Source organism: Megascapheus bottae, chromosome X (assembly GCF_031878675.1).
Source record: "Megascapheus bottae isolate mThoBot1 chromosome X, mThoBot2.hap1, whole genome shotgun sequence".
Classification (NCBI taxonomy): Eukaryota; Metazoa; Chordata; class Mammalia; order Rodentia; family Geomyidae; genus Megascapheus; species Megascapheus bottae.
Window position 1 is genome coordinate 16,482,587 of NC_143547.1, and position 21,528 is coordinate 16,504,114.

At 34.9% G+C, this 21,528-nt stretch overlaps 1 protein-coding gene across 3 annotated transcripts in view; it reads right to left on the reverse strand.

Moving 5' to 3' along the window:
* The window catches only part of Dmd (dystrophin), a 1,999,854-nt gene that overhangs the window by 538,236 nt on the left and 1,440,090 nt on the right, over window positions 1-21,528 (reverse strand). For all 3 annotated transcript variants that reach the window (XM_090326714.1, XM_090326711.1, XM_090326710.1), the window contains one exon: window positions 14,213-14,367. In XM_090326714.1, the coding sequence (XP_090182840.1) occupies window positions 14,213-14,367 (155 nt within the window). The remainder of the gene's footprint in view (window positions 1-14,212; window positions 14,368-21,528) is intronic.

The following is a 21,528-nucleotide window of genomic DNA, read 5'->3' on the forward strand; positions in this document are numbered from 1 at the left end:
TGTATGTAGATTCTCCCACTCAAACAGTAGTTTGAGTCCTTCTAGATATGGGTTGCAGAAGGAAAAAGCTGATATTAATGAGATATAATAATTCTTCTCTGAAGAGATTATGATGCTTTATTAGAATGATGACTGGTAAATATAGATACAATACAATGTATGCATCATTCCAAATTTGTAATGTAGAACTTGGAAAAGAATGGGTGCTTAATTATAAGTGACTCAATTAAAAAGAAGATGCAAATGCATGACAATATGACTCTTTCCTTCTTAGATACTCTCATTACATAGTAATATTATTACTTCCTTCCAAATGACTATAACATTATGTGCTTCTGATCATAATGTTCTCCCTCAGCACAAGCCCAGGAAAGATGAGCCAAACAACAGTGAACTGATACCTCTGAAACTCTGATCCAAGGTAAAAAAAATTCATTTTAAGAAGATTTTTTGTAATTTTTATCATAGAAATGAAAATTAATATGGCATACTTTTTAAATATATTGGTATGAAAATTATCAACACAAATTGAGAAAAGATTAACAGGGATCAGTAAAATATTGTATCCATTTGAAATGTGGATGAATAAATTGTAAAGATACCTCTCCTATGGGAAATATATGTTAAGTGAAGTAAGTCAAGCCTAGACTGACAAAGGACATGTTTTCTCTTATTTGTAGAAGCCACATCTAATTTGTAAACACATATGAGGTCATATGCAAGTATATACAAACATATTAATCAAAGTCTGATACAGGTAGGGGAGAATTCAAATGGTGTAACATCTTAGAAAAAGTAACTCACACCCAAAAAAATGAATAACAGCAATCTCGTGCTTGAGATGTTAGAAGGTTTGAAGGGATACAAATGGAGAGATGAAGTGAGAGAATTTAGCCCTAATATTCAATGCAAATCTTATAAAACTAGGAAAATTGAAGAGAGAAGTCAGGATGTGCTATCAATCATGATGCATTGCACTTATACACTGATATGGTAAATGGAAATCCCTTTGTGTAACTACTTACCAACAATGAAATATAATTAAGAAACAAAACATTCAGTATATCAAGGTGGGGGTGATATGTACACCTGCCAATTATTTCACAAGTACAGAGCAAATCTTTATCCTACCCAATCAATTAAGGGCTTGTGCTCAAAAATGAATCCTAAGACACTGTTCTGCCAAAAAAATCTGAAAAATTCTGCTAGATATTTGAGTTTCATATCTGGTTCCCACAATTGCTTTATTGAAGAGTTTATGCCTCTCCTCAGAGTAGATAAGGTCTATCCTTCAGAGGCAGTTGCCAAAAAAGATTGGTTGGCCAGGATCATTCCACATGAAAAGTGTATTGAGTTACAGTCACACATATCAAGTGCTTGGCTGAATTTCTGGAATTGCCTACCTGCCAGGATAATTTTTTTCTTGTCACTAGTAGCAACCTCATAATTAGGCTAAAAGTAATCATTACCAGGGTGTGAATAATAAGTTTTGTGGGGAGAAAAACACACAGCCATGAATTAGTTCCATACTATTAAAATGGTGATGAGGATAGAGTATCAAGCAGGGTTAATGGAGTTTGAGAAAAAAAATACTTATTAGCAGATTCCAGCAATTAGAATAAATTCCATTGTCTTTTGTCCTATTGATTACTGCTGTCTTCTAAAATGAAAACTGTGGCTAAGTATAACAATTTTCTTAAAAATATCCCAAATAACTTTCAGGATTTTAAAATAATTTCTAACAAACCCTACAAAGGGAAAGCAACAAGAAGGAAAAATTGCTGTAGAGACTTTTAAAATGGAAAAAGTATCTGTTGTTTTCAACACTTAACAAACTGGTAGTAAATAAAATCAAGAGTAGAATTAATCTAATCACAAAAATATCCAAAAGAAACACTATGCATTTCTTTCTATGAAAGGGTTGATTATTTCTAAATTTTGAAAATTTCTATAATTCTAGAGCAATGAAAAATTGTAAAAAAATATAGAAAAAACTTCCTACGACTGAACAAATAGTAGATAAAATAAAATAAACTATTCACCAAAAGAACTACAACCAAAAAAAAAGCTCTTTAATTCAGAAATGTCACTAAAACAGAAAATTATGTATAGGGCTATAGTTCAGAAAAATCACCAAAACAGAAAATTACATAGAGAGCTATAGGGACTGTTGGGTTCTAGATTTAAAAATACATAGTGTTTGCCAAGAATTCAGATTCTACTAGACCCAAAAATCTGGAAATAGACTATGTAAAACAGAAGATCTGAGCTAAGCTCTTTGCTTTAGTTAGGACTGACATCAGTGTCCCTACTGTGAAAGGGAGTTACCAAAATTTTTAGTATTATCTAGAACTGCTTAACTATGTTCCATTCATGTGTGTACAAAGCAAAAAAAATTCAGTTTCACAAAACTTAACTAATATCTAGGTATTCAGAATAATTTTAATTAAAATGCATTTGAAATAATATAGAATGAAGCTCTGTTACAAAATAAGAAAAGCCAAAAGATTCTAAAATTTTAAGACTATAAAAATTAGGCAGATAAAAACTAAGCCAGAGCTGGGAGTTTAGCCTATTTGTAGAGTGCTTGCCGACCATGCACAAAGACCTGGGTTCAATTCCTTGGTACCACATATGTGGAAAAAAGCCAGAAATGGTGCTGTGGCTTACTCTCTAAAAAATATACCTATAGGATTTCCAAATATATTGGATTTTTAAAAATATCAAAACATTTTAGTGCTTAGGGTAAATGGAAATGTTTTTTTTTGTATGAGCTGAATTAAAAATAGACTACTCTCAATTGAGAATGACTTTAGGGTTATTTTTAGCTTTGAATATTTAAATAAAATAGGCAACTAATGTATTATGAGCAGGCTTACACTTAATAAAAAGTTATACTTTTTAAGGGGAGAAGATTGAAACAAAGTCTTACTATGTACCTCAGTCTGGCTCTGAGCTTTCAAATTCTCCTGCCTTGGCCTCTTGAGTTCCAGAATTAGAGATGTGAGGAATCATACTTGATAAGAGGCTGTATTTTAAACACCTATCCTATTAATACTATGTTTTAGTCTTCACATAGATTCAAGGTCAGCAAATTTTCATTCTTTAAACTTTTAGAAATAACTAAAAGCCATTTAGTGCCCAACGTTTGATGGTTTAATCCAATTCACAGTAATTGAGTACATTATTTAGCAAACAAATGCAAAGAAACTATGGCTATAAAATGATTATAACAGTCTTCAGATAATCATAAAACAAGTCATAGGTAATTACAGAAAGCAAATGTTTGAGAAAGGAAAGCAGTTGTGAATAGAAAACATGAGATTCATTAATGAAGTTCACATGCCTATTCCTCTCCTACCACAAAGAATGCCCAAATTTATAATTGTATGTGCTTTTCTACTCTACAAAAAACACCCTCTCCTTATTCATTATTACTTCTTAAGGTTTAAATATCTCTTGTTATTACACTTCTTGATAATAGCCACTCTAAAGAGAACACTACTACACTGTTGGTGGGAATGTAAACTGGAGAGCAATATGGCGGTTCCTCAAAAGACTGAACACAATGCTCTCCTATCACCCAGAAATCCCACTTCTGGGCATTTACCCAAATGACCAAATAAAGGCCATATTAAAGCTAAAAGCACAACCATATTTACTGGGACACTGTTTGCTATAGCTAAGATATAGAACCAATTCAGAAGGCCCTCAGCAGATGAATGAATCAAGAAAATGTATATAGGGGCTGGGACTTTGACCTAGTGGTAGAGTACCTGCCTAACATGCATGAAGACCTACATAGAAAAAGCAAGAAGTGGTGCTGTGGCTCAAGGTAGAACACTAGCCTTGAGGACAGTCCACGGACAGTGCTCAGGCCCTGAGCTCAAGCCCAGGACTGGCAAAGGAAGGAAGGAAGGAAGGAAGGAAGGAAGGAAGGAAGGAAGGAAGGAAGGAAGGAAGGAAGGAAGGAAGGAAGGAAAAAGAAAATATATATACACAGAATGGAGTTCTTTGCTTCCATCAGAAAGAATGACATCACCCCATTCATAAAGAAACTGAAAGACATGGAAAAGAATCACATTAAGTAAGCCAGATCCAAAGAAACGTAGACTCCATGGTTTCCCACATTTGTAATAATTAGTGTATGTCTAGGATAGTCCTAGAAGAGGCTCACAATAGCTTAATAGCTTTGTACTTAAGACCAACTAAGATGATATTAAGAGAAAGGAACTACAAGATATGGAAATATGAGGTGTTTCTTTGTGGTTGTTGTTTTTAATGTATTTTGTAAATTTTTTATTTTTCTTTCATTTATTTTCCCTATGTATTGTACATATATTAATCCAAATTAGGGAAGGGAAGGGTAACAAAAAAATGGTGAGACAAAGGACAAAGAGTGAACCAATATAACAGCAAAAATCACAAGACACTCTGTTGGTTGGAAATGAACCTTACAAATTGCAGGGAAGTGGGGGGGGGAGTGGAAGAAAAACAAGGGAAGGGATAACAGTGCTCAACAAGAAATGTACTCATTACCTTATGTATGCAAATGCAATCCCTCTGTACATCACACGAGAATAAAATTCAATTTTAAGAAAAAAAAGAAAGCCTTTGTAAGAGAAAAGACAAAGAATACCAGTCAGGAGTTGGTGGCTCAAGCCTAAATAATCCTAGCTATTCAATCAGATCTAATGATTTAGGAGTGAATCCAGCCTACATAGAAAAATCTCTAAAACTCGTGTCTCCAATTTGCCAGCAAAAGGCCTGAAGTGGAGGCATTGTTTAATTGGTAGAGTGCCAGCCTGAGTGAAAAAGATGAGTGAGGGTGAAGGTCATTTTTGTTTTGTATACACAATAGAAAAGATTAGAATACCAAGATTTAAGACTATATAGACAAAAATAAAGCTGTAATAAATATGACTAAAAATCCCTACTTTATCTTGTGATACCACCATGAGCAATTTTACAGCAATTTTTAACATTTGTATATATTGTTATCTACTTTATATGTCCATCTGGATTCATTTCAAATATAACATGTCTCTATCTTCTTCCCAATGCATTTTTAATATGACCTTCCTATCTCATTAAATGATCATGCTAAATTTCCTGTGGCTGAGGGTATTAATGTAGAGGCCTTCTTTGACTAGTCTCTATCTTTTACTCAAATCCAATCCAATCAAAAACTTTCCATCCCTGGACTCAAAATATACTCAAGCTGCTTCCCATCACATGCATTTTTCCATTGTAATCTAAGAGCAGTCATCACTTGCCTGAACGGTTACCAAAGTCTCCTAATGGTCCCACTAGTCCCATTTGGTCAATTATAACAGAAGACATAAATAAGTCAAAACATGCCACTTCTCTCTTTAAAGCCCTTTAATGATTCTGTTCTCATTCAGAATAGAAACTTAAGTCCTTTGAGGGCCCCCAAAAGGACCAGTATAATCAGATTCATATTATCTCTTATCTATGATATGCTAGCCAATCACTGCTCATTGGTCTCCATAAATTTCAGACATGTCTGGATTATTTCTACCTATAAAGGGTTTCCACACATAACTACCCTCCTGGACTGTTTTCTTTCCAATTATCCATGTGGAGGGCTGGGAGTTTGACCTAGTGTTAGAGTACTTGTCTAGCATGCCTGAAGACCTGTGTTCAATTCCTCAGTACCACATACATAGAAAACAATGAGCTGGAAGTGGTGCTGTGGTTGATAGATCACTAGCCTTGAGAAAGCCCAAGGACAGTGCTCAGTTCCTGAGTACAAGCACCAAGACTGGCAAAAATATATAAATAAAAATAAATCACCAATTATACATGTGGTTCACATCCTCAGGTTTTTCAGATTTTGCTTAAATGTCACCTTTTCAGTAAAACTTTTCCTGATTATCACAATTACTTTTTTCCATATATATATTTATTGTAATGCATAGAAGGGTTACATTATATTCACCAAATAGAAGGTGCATTACTTCACAAACATTGATACCCTTTTGAGATATACAGTTATTATTGTCTAACACCCTTCTGTCGAGTATTATATTTAAATGATACTTGTTTCTTCCTCATTTCTCTGTTGCAACACTTCTTTTCTAAAATGCACACACATATACTATATCAATCCTTTTCCCTCTTTATGTTCTTAAATTATACTTATTAACTACCATATATGTCATCTTTCAAATTTTTGTATTTGTTCATGTCTGTTCTCAATTTTCTTCCTTTAACATATGATTCAAAAGGGTAGGGATTTTCAATTCTTCCAATCTAGCATCAATATCTGAGCTTACCTAGCACATACGTAGCATAAAATATTGTGGAAGAGATTATGATAATTAGTAGTTAAAATAAGACTTCAGATATTACTAACAGATGACATTTGTTCAGTTCTTACTAAGTGCTAAGTACTTCATACTTACATTTTTAGAGAAGTCAGGGGTGCAATGAAATATTGTGTTGTAAACTAAAGAAGGGAAACACTCAACAAGTTTAGTTGACCAACTCATGTTAAAATGGAATTAAGTATGTGATAATTATAGATCCATATTACAAAGTCATTAATCAATTTACAAAATTCTCACGTTCAGCAAACAGATAGTGATGGAGGAACAATGTTTAATCAGGGACTGAAACACTAAAGTCAATTACTGCCTCATAAAACTGGATAGAAAATAACATTCTAGGAAAACATGAAGAAGACACGTGTATGTGTTGAGTGTGTGAAGAAGAGTAACAAGAACAAAGAAATTGAAGATTCTAGCGAATTGAGTTCTCATAATTGAGAATGAAAAAGAGATGCAGTATTAAGAGAATAGTTCTGTTACACATATAATAGAGTTTGTTTTCATGTTTCTTTGAAGTGAGAATGAATCGAGGAAAAAAGAAGTCAAGAGTGACTAACAACAAGTGGTTTCAATGATGGCAAAGATGAAGCATGCAGGCAATAATTTTTTCAGATTATCAAGTAATTATCTTTAAAATCATAAATATAGGAAAGACATAATGATAACAAATTATTATGTTAAGGAATAACATACTTATATGCATATTTATGAAATATATTTTCATACATGTGCTTACACATATGTACTTATACATACACATGTGTCCTGGTGTGCATTCTAAATCTTCCTTACAGACTATAGGGATTTTTCTGATATCTAGGAGCTAAGAAAAAGATGCTATCTCTTTTGTTGGGACAGTGCTCTAGTTGAGCTTGCACCTGGCTTGTTGAAGTTGGTGAAATCCTCATACAGATACAGACAGATAATTCAGAGTTAATGCTCATGTCTTGTTTAAAGAGTGATCCTGGAATAGAAGTAAGGAAATGAAATCTCATGACAGTGTCATCATAAAGTCATCAGCCAGATGGCAGCCCTCGAAATCTAATCCTTAGAGGCCTCTCACAATAATTTGTAATATCACATCTAATATGATCTTATTCACAAATTCATATCTATTCACTGAGATTGAACAGAAAGAAATGGAATTCAGAAACTCAAATTTCTAGTATTATATGTTAACATGGACTCTGTGGAATATAATCAAGAAAACAAAATATTATCCCTCTTAGGAAATTTATGTTCTGATCTAAGGTTCTAAAGTAAGCATTAGTTTAGTTTTGCTCTTATTTATGTCCTAAAACTATAACCTGGGAGTGGCCTTGTGGCTCAAGGGGTAGGGTGGCAGTACTGAGCTGAAGAGCTCAGGGACAATGCCCAAGCCCAGAGTTCAAGTCCCAGGACCAAAAAAAGAGAAGAACCACTTATCTCACAATATTATAATTACTACAGGGTGTGGTGGCTCACACCTGTAATCCTAGCTACTCAGGTGGCAGAGATCTGAGGATCACAGTTCAAAGCCCACCCAGGCACTAAAGAATATGAGACTCTTATTTCCAATAAATCACTAGAATATGGGAAGTGATGCTTGAGCTCAGTTCCTCAGGAACAATACACAGGCCTAAGGGTAGGGTGGTTGTCTTGAGCTGAAGAACTCAGGGACAGTGCCCAGGCCCAGAGTTCAAGCCCAACAACCCACAAAAAAACAAAACAAGCAAAAAGAAAACCATATAACCTTTCAACATATATGAAAGTAAACTTCTTCTAAGTTATATTTATCATTCAAATATTGAAAATGAAGTTGAAGATTTTATTGCTTCAAATTGGCTTTCATATATACAGAAATTTGTATAGATTTATCCATGTGATTCACAGTTTGAGGGCATGCAATATGTAAGTAAAGGAGTGTCTAGCCTGAACTGTAAGGACTGATGTAATCAGAATGTTTCCCACAATAACTTTTTCAGAGATGTGATTCTTTCCTTCATCGCCTAAATATTGGTATTTCCCGTTTTTAAATTAGTTTATATAATGAACATCAAAAGCAAAAGTACTTTTGGAAGGTAAGGAAAATCACAGAAATGGAAGGAAAGAGGATGAACTAATTCAGCAATAGTACTCACTAGACACTACATTGAAAATGAACTTACAACCTGTGGGGGAGAAGTTGAGAGGGAAAAACTGGGAAAAATTGAAGAAAGGGATGACAATGCTAAAAAAGAGATGTATGGGCCAGGAGTTTGACCTAGTGATAGAGTGCTTGCCTAGCATGCAGAAGACCTGGCTTCAATTCCTCAGTTGCAAATATATAGAAAAAGCCAGAAGTGGCACTGTGGCTCATGTGGTAGATCTCTAGCCTTGAGAGAGCAAGCCCAAGGACAGTGCTCAGGCCCTGAGTTCAAGCTCCAGGAAAGGGCAAACAAAAAAGAAACGTACTCTTTACCTAACCTATACAAATGAAAGCCCCCTGTATATATCACCTTCACAATAAAAATGTGAAAGTACCATCTTTCTGTAGTTGTAGGATTTGTTTAAAATTTAAAACACCATGCCCGGGAGTTTGGCCTAGTGGTAGAGTGTTTGCCTAGCATGCACGAAGACCCTGGTTCAATTCCTCGGTACCTCATATGTAGCAAAAAGCCAGAAGTGGTGCTGTGGCTCAAGTGATAGAGCCCTAGCCTTGAGAAAATCCAGGGACAGTGCTCAGGCCCTGAGCCCAAGCCCAGGACTGAAAAAAAATATTAAACACCAACACTAGACAATGGATAAACAGAAGGAAAATGATAGAAAAAATGAGGTGCAATGATATGAATAACTTCGTAAAGAAATTCTTCTGCTCCCAGGCCCAGAGTTCAAGCCCCATGACTGACAAAAAAAAGAAAGAAAGAAATTTCTCTAATTTATAGAATATGACAATTATCCTTTTGGAAATAATATAGTACATAATTACTATAAAATTAATGCGATTTGCTTAGGTAAATGGAGGAAAATAATTTGGAATAGTATTTCTGAACATTCTTAGATGATGGAATACTTTTCACTATCCAACACGTGGCACTTGAAAAGTGAGCATTGAGACAGTGAACCTGAATTTTAATTCTTACTTAATTATAATTAATTTAAATATCTCCCACTGGCTAGTTTTTGGTTGCCTTATTTGCTATCAAAAATATAGAGGATGATAATTCTACTTCACCTCTGGTTGAACTTGCAAGGTATTAGATAAATCAGGTCAAAATACAAACTATGTTAGTACCAGAAGTTTGACCTAGTGGTAGAGTGCTTGCCTAGCATGCATGGAGACCTGGGTTCGATTCCTTGGTACCATATACATAGATAAAGCCAGAAGTGGTGCTGTGGCTCAGGGGGTAGAGCACTAGGCCTTGAGAAAACTAAGGGCAGTGCCCAAGCCATAGGAGTGGCAAAAAATAATACAAACTATCATCTGAGGAATTTTTGTAACTTTTACTGAGCTAGAAAAAGGTCTACAAGAATGTAAACAAGGGAAGTGATAGGTAAAAACGAATACAGGTTAATCTGTACAATGGACAGACAGGGAACGTAGAGTGTGGATTCCTAGTGCAAAGTATAAGCAGCTAACAAAGAGTCCGATTTGTCTTGGGATCTCTATAAAGCTCAGAGAATCAAATTGAAATTGAAATCAATTCTCCCATGACTTGAGTGGTTATTTCTTTGGAAAAGTTAATACACTCCAGTTATAGCATGTTAATTTGCTTTTCCATGCCCTTTGTGGAAGCTATTTTTATTGAATGACCAAGTCCTATTCATCTGACTTGAAAAAAGATTATGTGGCACAGTTCTGGCCCTCAAGTTTCTGAGAAATCTGTTGTTTTCTGATACAAATGCTTCTCTCTCCTTATTCTTTCTGGAAGGCACATATTTTGAGGGAAATTCTACGGAGAACATGGAGACATCTGGGCAGATATTTCTGGGCCACCTAATTGATGTTAGCAACTGCCTATCTGAAAAATCTCATTATATGAGACAAATATACCTTTATTTGATAAGCTAACCCAAACCTTCCTGTTATTTAAAATTGGAAACAACCTTAATGGATACTTATAATTAGTCTTTTTTTTTCTGTCAGTCATGGGGCTTGAACTGTCCCTGGGCCCTGGGAGCTGTCCCTGAGCTCTTTTTTGCTCAAGGCTAGGCTTCTTTGAGCCAGAGTTGAACTTTTGGTTTTTAGGTGTTTAATTGGAGAGATGACTCTCACACTTTCCTGCCCTGTCTGGATTTGAACTGTGTTCCTCCTATCTCAGCCTCCTGAGTAACTAGAATTACAGGTGTTAGTCTCAAGCACCTGGCAATTAGTCATTTTTATTTATTCATTTAAATACTCAAACAAAAAATTCTGGCGGTTGTTACTATATGCCAGCCTAAATGTTAGGTAATATAATTATAGGTAATCATCAGATGTAGATACCCTTAAAGTCAATCCTCTTCATAGGAGGCAAAGACCAGAAAATACTTAGCTAGAGACTAGGAGATAAACACTACCCTAGAGAATACAAAGAATACAAAAAGGATTTGCCCATAGGTCTTCCTGGAGGAACCTGCAATTTATAGTGAGATCTCAATAATGAATAAAACTTAAGCATGTAAAGGAAATGTAATGATATATACCATATCAGCACAAAACAGAAATGAAAGTCATTTAAAGGAAATGGGAAAAGCTCACTGTTAATTATGAATACAGGTATGAGAGGGAGTTTTCACAAATAGCAAGAAATGGGAATAGAGTTGTAAGGCAAGAATACACCACAAATGATCTTAAAACGATCATCAGTGTCTTTAAAAACAATGTATATGGGCTAGAGATATACCTTAGTAGTAATCACCTAACCTTTGCAAGGTTCTGGTTTTGAAACCCACAGCCTGCCCCCCACACACAAAGAACAATGGACAAGACACTGATGGCTTTAAAAGTGAGTGTTTACATGACTTTAGGTAGATCATTTAGGATTCTGAAGAGAACAGAATGAAAAATAAGAATACTGAAAGAAAAAGGCAGGAGTAAGGATGGAGAGAAGAGAGTGGACTTGCAAGTTGTTTAGAAAGTAAGTGTGTTGTTATAGCTTAGATATTAGAGGTAGAGAAGGAAGAGTCGAGCATGACTGTTTCCCAAATGAACAACTGCATGGGTTATGGTGATTTTCATTAAATTGGGACTATAGTAGAGAAGTTGGTTGTAATTTGGAGAAAAAAGTTGGCAGAGGGAAAAGATGAATTCAATTTGAAGTTCCTGTGGGTAATTCAATGGAAAGGAAGCTGTAGGTAATATAGGTCTACACTCAAAAGAGCATTATCAGCTGGAAAATATTGATATGAAGTCATAGTGTACTAGAAATATACAAGTAAATTAATTTTGCATAGAGGATATATAAATTGAGAGATGTACATGGGAAAATGTAAAGGTATGAGTCAAAGTAGCTTGGGGAATTAAATATTCCATATGGGCCAGCTAAAAATATAAGCTGTCTTCTAAAGTTTGAACTGACTTTTTCAATTAGGTGAAGTAACTTACATGCTTTCCTCAGTTGATAGTTTTCTAGAGATAAAGCCCTTAGTGCTTCTATGAAGGATCCATAGAATATAATAAAGTAATTGAAAGACTCAAGAGGGATCTGTCTGATCACATAGTTTATACCAAAGAGACCAATACCTGAGGCACTGGTTTTATAACATGAACAAGTTTTCTTCTTAGCTCCCTCTTAGTTTAGAGTCACTAAATCCACTGAATTAATATTTGATCTTAATTATTTTCCCAAAGAGGTTTCTGTCTGAGAAATTTCAGTGTTTGCTACTATGAACTAATAATTGACTTTAGGCTACCAATTGATTTTGTATGGATAATTCTGTCAGGTTGAATTGACTCTTATTTAACTGCGTATTTGGAAAATAATGTTTTGTTTTTTGTTTTGCTATTCCTGGGCTTGAACTCAGGGCTTGGGCACTGTCCTTGGACACTTTTTGCTCAAGGCTAGTGTTCTGCCACTTGAGCCATAGCACCACTTCTGGCTTTTCTGTGTATGTGTTTGTGAGGAATCAAACCCAGGGCTTCCGTGTATGCTATGCAAAACTACCACTAGGCCCAATTCCAAGCCCTTGGAAAATAATTTCTAAATAGCAAGGAGGCAGAACTGCAAAAAAAATGTTCTCCTTAAATAACAGTCTCCTTATTTGCCCTTTCTCCTCTTGAGAAGCCCCAAACTGTAATTCCTCAAATTTAGATGATTTAAAAAAAAATTTCCACGGTCATCTGGCCACCCATTGTCTGGAATTCAGTGTTAGAGGTGCTATGTTCTCCAAGGCCATCAGATCAAATCATGCTTCATGAGAATTTTCACCCTTCAATCTCTAGCTGGGTTTCAAGGTTTAAAATATTTTAAATCTGGTTGCTTTTTCTCAAGGATGGCCTTTTCTTCGCAATGAAGACCACCTAACTGGCAATTTCAACAATTTCTGTAATCTTATGGAAGTCACTGTTTACTCTGGTCTTCCCCCACACCCCGCAATGTACAGACCCTGTTTTCCCCCTATTAAATGATACAAGTTGTAATAAGAACTGAACAATCCATAGCTTACCATAGCATGTATAAGACATGCAAAGATATTTATAGCATGTAAAGACATTTGCAATCCAGTAACTATTTATAAGCTTTGTATGTAAATAGGATATAAGCTTTGTTACAAAAGGCCTGTTTCCATGGAGCTTAGGCCAATTTATAAGACAAACAAGAAACAACAAATTTGTATTTATGTATAACTAGAATTAAGCATTAATATATGTAAGCAAAGTACAATGGAGTTAAAAGATGGGATTTGCGAAGATGGTGTCTCTATTAGCTGGTAATTTGTATTATAGTTTGGACATGAAATATTCTCTAACCGACTCAAAATATTGAAGGCTTTATTTCCAGCGAGTGGTTCCAGTCACTGAGGGACGATTGTATCATGAGAACATTGATTTCACCAAAGAATTTATCTACACATAGATTCATAAATTGACAGCATGTTTGGGAGGTGGTGCAAACCTTTAGAGGTGGGACCTAGTTGGAGGAAGTAGTCATCGAAGGCATTTCCTGTAAGAATATTTTATCCTTGGCCTCTTCTTCTATTTCCCGCTTGCCTCCTGGACACCATGAGATAAGTGAGTCATATTGTATTACCATGGTGCTTTCAACCATGGCATTCTGACTCATAATAAATAGCCCAGAAATAAGAGCACTAAAGTCTCCATGGCCTGGGACTTCTGAAACTCTAAATCAAAATCTTTCCTCCTTTAAACTGTTTTTCTCAGGTATTCATCACAGTAGTGAAAAATGATTAAAGCAATTTCTATAGCTATACAATGGGAAATTAAGTCATGAATCCTATCATCCTGTATAGATTTCCCCCCTGAGTAAATGGCAAGAAACAGTGATGGTATCGGGGCTGTTATAACTCCCTTGTGAAACTCAAACTAATGTCTTTTGATTAAAGATGGAGCAGCATGTACTATGATAGTATAGAAAGGTATTTTTTTAGATCCAGATCTTAGAGCAGAATCATAAATCTCTCTTCTAGCTACAAATCAGTTTTTCATTTTAATTTAATATCTTGGTTATATCTGTGCCTCTGTAATGGTGGGCAAATAATTTCATTTTAATAGCCCTCAAGTTTCTCATCATTAAAACAGGAAAGTGACCCAGACCTGTGGTGGGAGTAGGCATTTTATCATCTTGGATTATTTCAAGCTCCAGTTTAGCATTACTGTGAAAACAAATATATACTGTCCATTCAGAATCACCAATTCTTGATTATATAGCCAAATGGTTTTAAAATCATATGGTTCTTACCTCTTATAAATGTTTCCCCAAGAGGCATTAATGTTCTCTGTAATCATGTGTACTTTTCTGGTATCATCTGAAGAATAATCCCGAAGAAGTTTCAGTGCCAAGTCATTTGCCACATCTACATGTATCTGCCACTGGTGGAGGTCTTTGGTCAACTGCTATAAATGTATATAAGAAAGAGAATGAATGTTTTTTCTTTCTGCCAGAAATCTCTATTGGAGTTTTTTCAAATACTCATAACCACAGAAGTATCAAGTTACTACATGTCTACATGCTTATTTTTCAATCTACTGTGTGATTTAATCAACTATGACAGTATAAACTAACTCACTTTTCAGGACAAAAATGCCAATGTAGCATCTTGAGAAACAAATAGAATTAGGTAGTTCAATTTAGTGAAATTAATTGGAAGTAAAATGAGCTTAATTGTTTTTATCATAAGAGAAAACAAACTATAAAAACAAGCTCGTATATAATTGTTGTGTATGTGACATAATAAAATTTGAACCAAGGAAAGTTCATACATCTCTCCTTTCTTCATTAACTTGTTGAATTTTTTATGTAATTAGTGCCATCTACTGGCCCTCAACTAAATCTGCAAACAGAAAATACTGAAAAACAAAAGGTCAGGAGTACTAAAATATACCAGTATATACTTAATGACATTTTTGAAGACATTAAAGACACCACACTTTAACATGAGAGTCAAAGTCAGAATATAAGAACCCTGCTTGCTAAATCAAATCAGCCATGTTCTTGTTTGGGTTTGCTATTACCAAACAAGCCATTTAAAGTAGATATAAATGGAAGCATATCTCAGGAACTTCTATCCAATTCATTCATAGATAAGGCATATTCTACTTACTGAGCTAATATTTAATTATAAAGACAGTGATACCAAATCCAACATGGTGGCTTATGCCAATAATACAGGGACAGAGAAATTGCAATGATTTAGAGAAGAAAAAGAAAATTTTAGAGAAAAATGTTTGATAACAGTTCTTTTTGATAACAGTTTAACAAAAATAATCAAAACTGGAAATACTGGTAAAGTTTGTACATTCATATATCATCTATGGCAACAAACTTAAGTCAATTTGATGATACCAGGTAACATGCATTTCCTATTTACACTGTGATTTCACTTCTCTTTTTTATAGTAAAATATTCAAAGATGGTATATATATTCATAGCTAAAACTGTAAAGCCAAATAATTTCAATATTTGCTGAGAGAATGTGAAGAGAACACAATACATTGAGTTTGATATATAGTAAATGCATACAGTAAGTAATACCTGAAAAAGAACACAATTTTTGTGGGGAAAACACCAACTATGCTTTGACTCTATAAAAAGACAGTTATAAACAGAAGTAATGATTCTGAAAAAAATAATAATTCTTGTTTGACTACTCTTTTATGACATAAAGACGTTTATGTAAGAAAAATCAACACTGGTACTTTTAGCATAGTTGAATATGCTTGTTGAACTCATATTTCTTGCAAAGCAATAATTTGTATATAACATTTCATATTTAAAAACAACATTTTATACTGGGATCAAATTAAGTAAGAATAGTTACAGTATATAACTAATAGTTTCAGATTACTAAACTATTCCCAAGAAAATAATGTTAGTGTCACTACCTTTTACTACAGAAGGAACAGAGTGTTTCTTATGGCTCAGAGGATAATTGTTGCTACTATAAAACAATTAAAGTTTATATTTGTAAAAATGCCTGCCTTTGCCTTCAGTGTTCCATTTATCAAGCAAATGGCTCCATTTTTCTACTTTTCATATCACCACCTTTGCCAAAATCTCTTTTGATGTGAGACACTATTCTAGAAATGTTCAAAGGTACAAAATTAGATTTCTTTCCTTTGCCCTCTTTATAAGGATATTTAAAAGATGTGTACCAAGGATATTTGAAATTGGATAGGGAAGGGGGGAAATCAAGATAAGCGGGGGGAAGGTTGGAGGTAAATAGGGACCATGTCATAAGAAAGGGCAGCAATGTTTGTGAAGTTATGCACCTTCTATCTGGTGAATATAATGTAACCCTTCTATTATTCACAATAAAATTTATATATTATAAGAAAAAATGTGTACCAAGGGAAGTCAATTGATATTTATTACCAGAGGATGACATTTCTTCTAAAAGAAGAGCTCATTGCATCTAGGGGTAGTGGGATATGCCCACTACTGGTGGTGGGGAGTGATTACGAGGATCACCATTTCAGGGCAGTCCAGGCAAAAAGTTATTAAGATCCCATCTCCACAAACAAGCTATATGTAATTTTCATACCTGTAATAGTGATCTATGCAAGAGGCTTAAGAAGGATAAATGTCTGACGTCAGTCCCAGGCAAAAATGAGACCTAATCTTTTTTTTTTCTTTGTCTGTAGTGGGGCTTGAACTCTGGGCCTGGGCACTGTCCCTGAGCTCTTCAGCTCAAGGCTAGGACCCTACCCCCTTGAACCACAGTGTCACTTCTGGTTTTCTGCTGGTCAACTGGAGATAAGAGTCTCACATACTTTGAACCGCGATCCTCAGATCTCAGTCTCCTAAGTAGCTAGGATTACACGTATAAGCTGCCATGACCCAGCTGAGACCATATCTTTTAACCACAAAAAGGGTAGGTGTGTGGTAGACCACTTGCCTTGCAAGCAGAAAGCCTTGAGTTCAAATCCTAGAGCTATGAAACATTAAAAAGGTAAAAGTAGCCAAGCATCTGTGGCTCATGTCTATAATCCTGGCTAGGCTGAGATCTGTAATTTGAAGCCAGCCCAGTCAAGAAAGTCTCTGAGACTCTTATCTCCAATTAACCAGCAAAATGCTGAAAGTGGAGCTGTGGTTTAAGTGGGAGAGTACTAGCCTTGATTGAAAAAGCTAAGAAACAGTGCCCTGGCCCTGATTTTCAGCCCCAGGGTTGGAAATTATATATATGAAGATGGCTGGCAGCAAATAGCTATGATGGAAAAATGTAAAAGATTAAAATGGAGGATAACATCACAAGATCTCTGAGAGGAAACACTATAATTAAACATTTCAACTTAAAGGAAAATAACCTCTGTTAAGATCAAAATAACCCCCGAGGTCATGGGATGTCAGAAGTTGTTTCTGAGTCCATCACCCAGAAAACAATAAACAGAAAACGTAATTTCAGCTTACTGTGGGTCAAAAGGAATTGCTTACTGGAACACTAGTTATGTAAATTACTCAGGCCTGTAGTCTATGTCCTACAGGTCAAATGTAATTCAGTAAAATTCCCCTAAATTTGGGATGCCTTAACCAAGAAAAATATGTCACTTACCAGTGACTCTGTCCCATAGGGTGGGCCCTCAAGAGAGACTTATGGCTCCAAGCCTCTTAAACTTTAATAAAAACCTATGCAAGGATAAAGAAATTATCCTCACACTAGAGACTATTCACTTTCAGTCTCTCAAATCGTATATTCCTTCCTTAATAAAATTTAGTATCACTAATTTCACTATATTTCACATATATTCTTGTCTGAATTCCGTCTGGACACCAGGACTGAAGTTGAAAAACAGGTGCTTTGATTCACTACCATGTATTAATTATCTGATTTAATAGCAAAAGCATCCACCAAACTGAGGTCAATATTCTGTCTGTTGTTTTCCACAGCATTTCCTTCTTTTGTTGGCTGTAGTGCCTGAACTCCAGGCCTGGGCGCTGTCTCTTAGCTCTCCTGCTCAAGGCAAGTGTTCTACCACTTTGAGCCACAGCTCCATTTCAGCCCAGGCTGACCTCAAAAGTCGAACCTCAGATCTTAACCCTCTGATGAGCTAGCATTACAGTCATGAGCCGCATGTATCCTTTTTAAGAAGGAATGAATCATGAAACAAATACTTATAATGAACAACATCTGAGTATTTATGCATTGACTTTGGAATACTGAATATAATAGACTATATAATTAAAATCATGTCATCTACTTAAATAAGCTAAATAATCCTTGATGCCAGGTGTTACATGAGCAAAGAGGAAATGTAAAAGGACACTTAAAATGGAGGATGGGTTCAAGAGTTCTCTTACAAAACATTCTAAGTTAACTTTCCAGCTAGCCTAAGTGGGTCCACAAAAGTCATGGTATGTCACAACATAGGCTTTCTGAGTACTCATATGGATTCATAGGCTTTATTTCAGTATAAATAATTCAGGGAATAGTCCTGAAATAATAGACCTTTAACATAACTAACCAGGCCAGTAAGCTATTCCATCAGGTGCAAATGGAGTTCAGTAAACCTGTCTAAACCTTGGAAGTGGGACTGTCCATAGCTTGTCCTGGGGAGGGACATGACATGCCAAGATCCCTATATTTCAATAACAAACTTGTGATGGGTTAAAATTACTGTAATCATTATCAATAAAAGTATCTCACTTTCAGTCAATTGAAAGTGCATTCATTTCCCAATAAACTTTGCACATTTTTGTGATGTTCATATCATGTCTGAATTCTTCTCTCCCAAGGATTGAGGTACATATCTGTGCTGACAGTCTGGTAACATTATTCATGGATTTCTATTTGAAAGTCTCTATGTATAGGAAGACATGCTAAATGTTTCACAGTTGTATATCTACTTTTAAACCCATCAAATTAATGTGTTACATAATACTATTGTTGTTTACCTATTACATTACACAAAAACATCTAAAAATTAAAAAATAAAGTGTAAGACATATTAAAAATAGTCATTATTAAAAAGACCTCCAGGATATAGAAAGAAAAACCATATAATGAGTGATTGTTGTCCTTAATGTACTATGTTATCTCCCATCTCTTTTGCTGTCCCTTGGTTATCTCATATTGTTATAGTATTTCACCTTGTTACCAGATATATCTGATATATGTGTATTTGGTTATTTGAAATCAGATAGGGAAGTGGGGAAAACAAGATGAGGGGCGGGGGTGTGGGGAGGGAAATGGGGACCAAGACATGAGAAAGGGTATCAATGTATGTGAAGTAATGCACCTTCTATCTGGTGAATATAATGTAACCCTTCTATTAATTATAATAAAAAATTTTGGAAAAAATAAAACACGATCACCATGTGTAAAAATGAAAATGCCAAGTAGTATAAGTTGGAAGCTCTGATAAGATTTCCTAAAATCTCTGAAAGAAACACACATTCAGTTAAAGACTTAGTAGTAAAAAGTAAAATGGAAAAAGTTGACTTAGAATGAGGTTTTTGAAATATAATTGAATGACAAAAATTCATACACCATATATTCTTCTCTAAAATTGCATTCCCTATGACAGTTAAAATGTTGACTGGACACTAATGGTTTCCAAATACTGCCCAGGTTTATGAGAATTCAGGATTAACCAGCAAGAAAACTCTCAATGACCTTGACTAACCTTGAGAGTACTAAGTCCATTTTATTTTTTTTGCCAGTTCTGGGTTTGAGCTCAGGGCCTGAGCACTATCCTTGGACTTTCTCAAGGCTAGAGGTCTACCACTTGAGCCTCAGCACCATTTCCGGCTTTTTTTTTCTATGTACGTGGTACTGAGGAATCAAACCTGGGTCTTCCTGCATGCTTCCTGCTACCACTAGCCAAACTCCCAGCCCCATAAGGGCATTTTCTAAACACAAAAGTTTGGAACCAAACTTGATTACTTTCACTGGAAGAGACAGTTTTTCCATATCCATGATGTTGTCTTCTGACCCTGTTAGACTTTACCCAAGTGACATTCACACTAGGTAGCATGATTTTGGCCTGCTTGATTCATCCTCTGAAATTTACTACTGTGATAACTCAAGCCCTAAAAAAATAGTGTAAACTCAACTACACAGATTTTTACCACAGCCCCTATTTTATGTCTAAATTCTCTTTACCATGATGTAGTCTACAGTGAATTGTTTGTGATCTTTTTCTGTGAAAAAAATAAAGTCTGAGTTCTATTGTATATAAAAATGATGACTGTGTATATATATATATATACACACCCATTGTGGATTTTCTATGAACAATATAAAATGCTAAACTCCCTGATGATTGTATCTCCAACCACAAAAGAAATACATCATATTTAAAGGCAATTTGATGTTAGCACAACATATGCTTAGTACTTTTATACAGTATTTTAAGCAGAAAAATGATGTGACAAACTTCAATAATTTTAAGAATGAGTATTACTTTTCTATTGAAATGACTGTTTTCTCTTGCTTTTTTATTTCTAGTAAATTTTTACCTGTATATTGATTTTATATGGGTCTAGATAGGCAAGAAGAGAAAGGGTAAAATCTTTGTGTGTGTGTGTGTGTGTGTGTGTGTGTGATTTCAGCAATTTTTATTATAAGAAACACTTATACACACAAAATTTGAATAAGATTTAATTTTTTTGATGCCTTGGAATCTTGTATTTGTAATTTGAGTGCTCAGTAAAACCTTGATTTCTTCTATGAAGCATATAATAGAGTTAAATCAATGTTATTTCAGATTATCCCAAATTATGTATTTTGTATAACTAGGTGGAAGTGTACTTGCTTACACACACTCATTCGGTAAAATGTATGTGCTGGCATAAATTTTTCATTTCAAAAATAATGAGAGCCCTAAATATCAGTGTCTATGTCTGTAACCTTGCTTTGATGTCCCCACCTATATCTAGATGACTTTCATTTTTACACATATACCTCATATACTTATACCTTATATTTCATTTTTTAGAGCTATATATTTTTCTATTATGTATCTATCTATATATCTTTATGTTTCTGTCTAGTATACATAAAGATATATATCTGTACTATATATTCACACATACCACATATCTATATTATAGATCTGTACTTTATATATACATTGAACACTATGTAATGCACATGTGGCATATAATCTTATGTACAAGAATATAACTGTGGTAAGAAGAGAAAGAATAAAGTCTTAATAGAGGACAGCTTAATGGTAAGAATGCCCTCCTATGGACCTGTAAGTCTCTGAATTTAAACCATACTAAAACTCTCTATATATTTCTTTCTTTCTTCCTTCCTTCCTTCCTTTCTTGCTTGCTTGCTTTCTCCCCCTGCCCCTCTCCCTTCCTTTCTTCCTTCCTTCCTTCTTAGTGGCTAGTCAGAAGATCATAGTAGTAGAAAATAAAACATAACAGGCAACAGAAGCTCGTACCTGTAATCCTATCTTCTCTGGGGGCTGAGATTTGGAAGATGGTGGTTCAAAGCTAGTCCAAACACATAAGTTTGCTAAACACTGTCTTCAATATAGTCAACTTAATAGGAGGTGTTTTTTTTCTTTTCCTATTTTTGTTTTCTGTTGTCCTCTTTCTTCATTTAT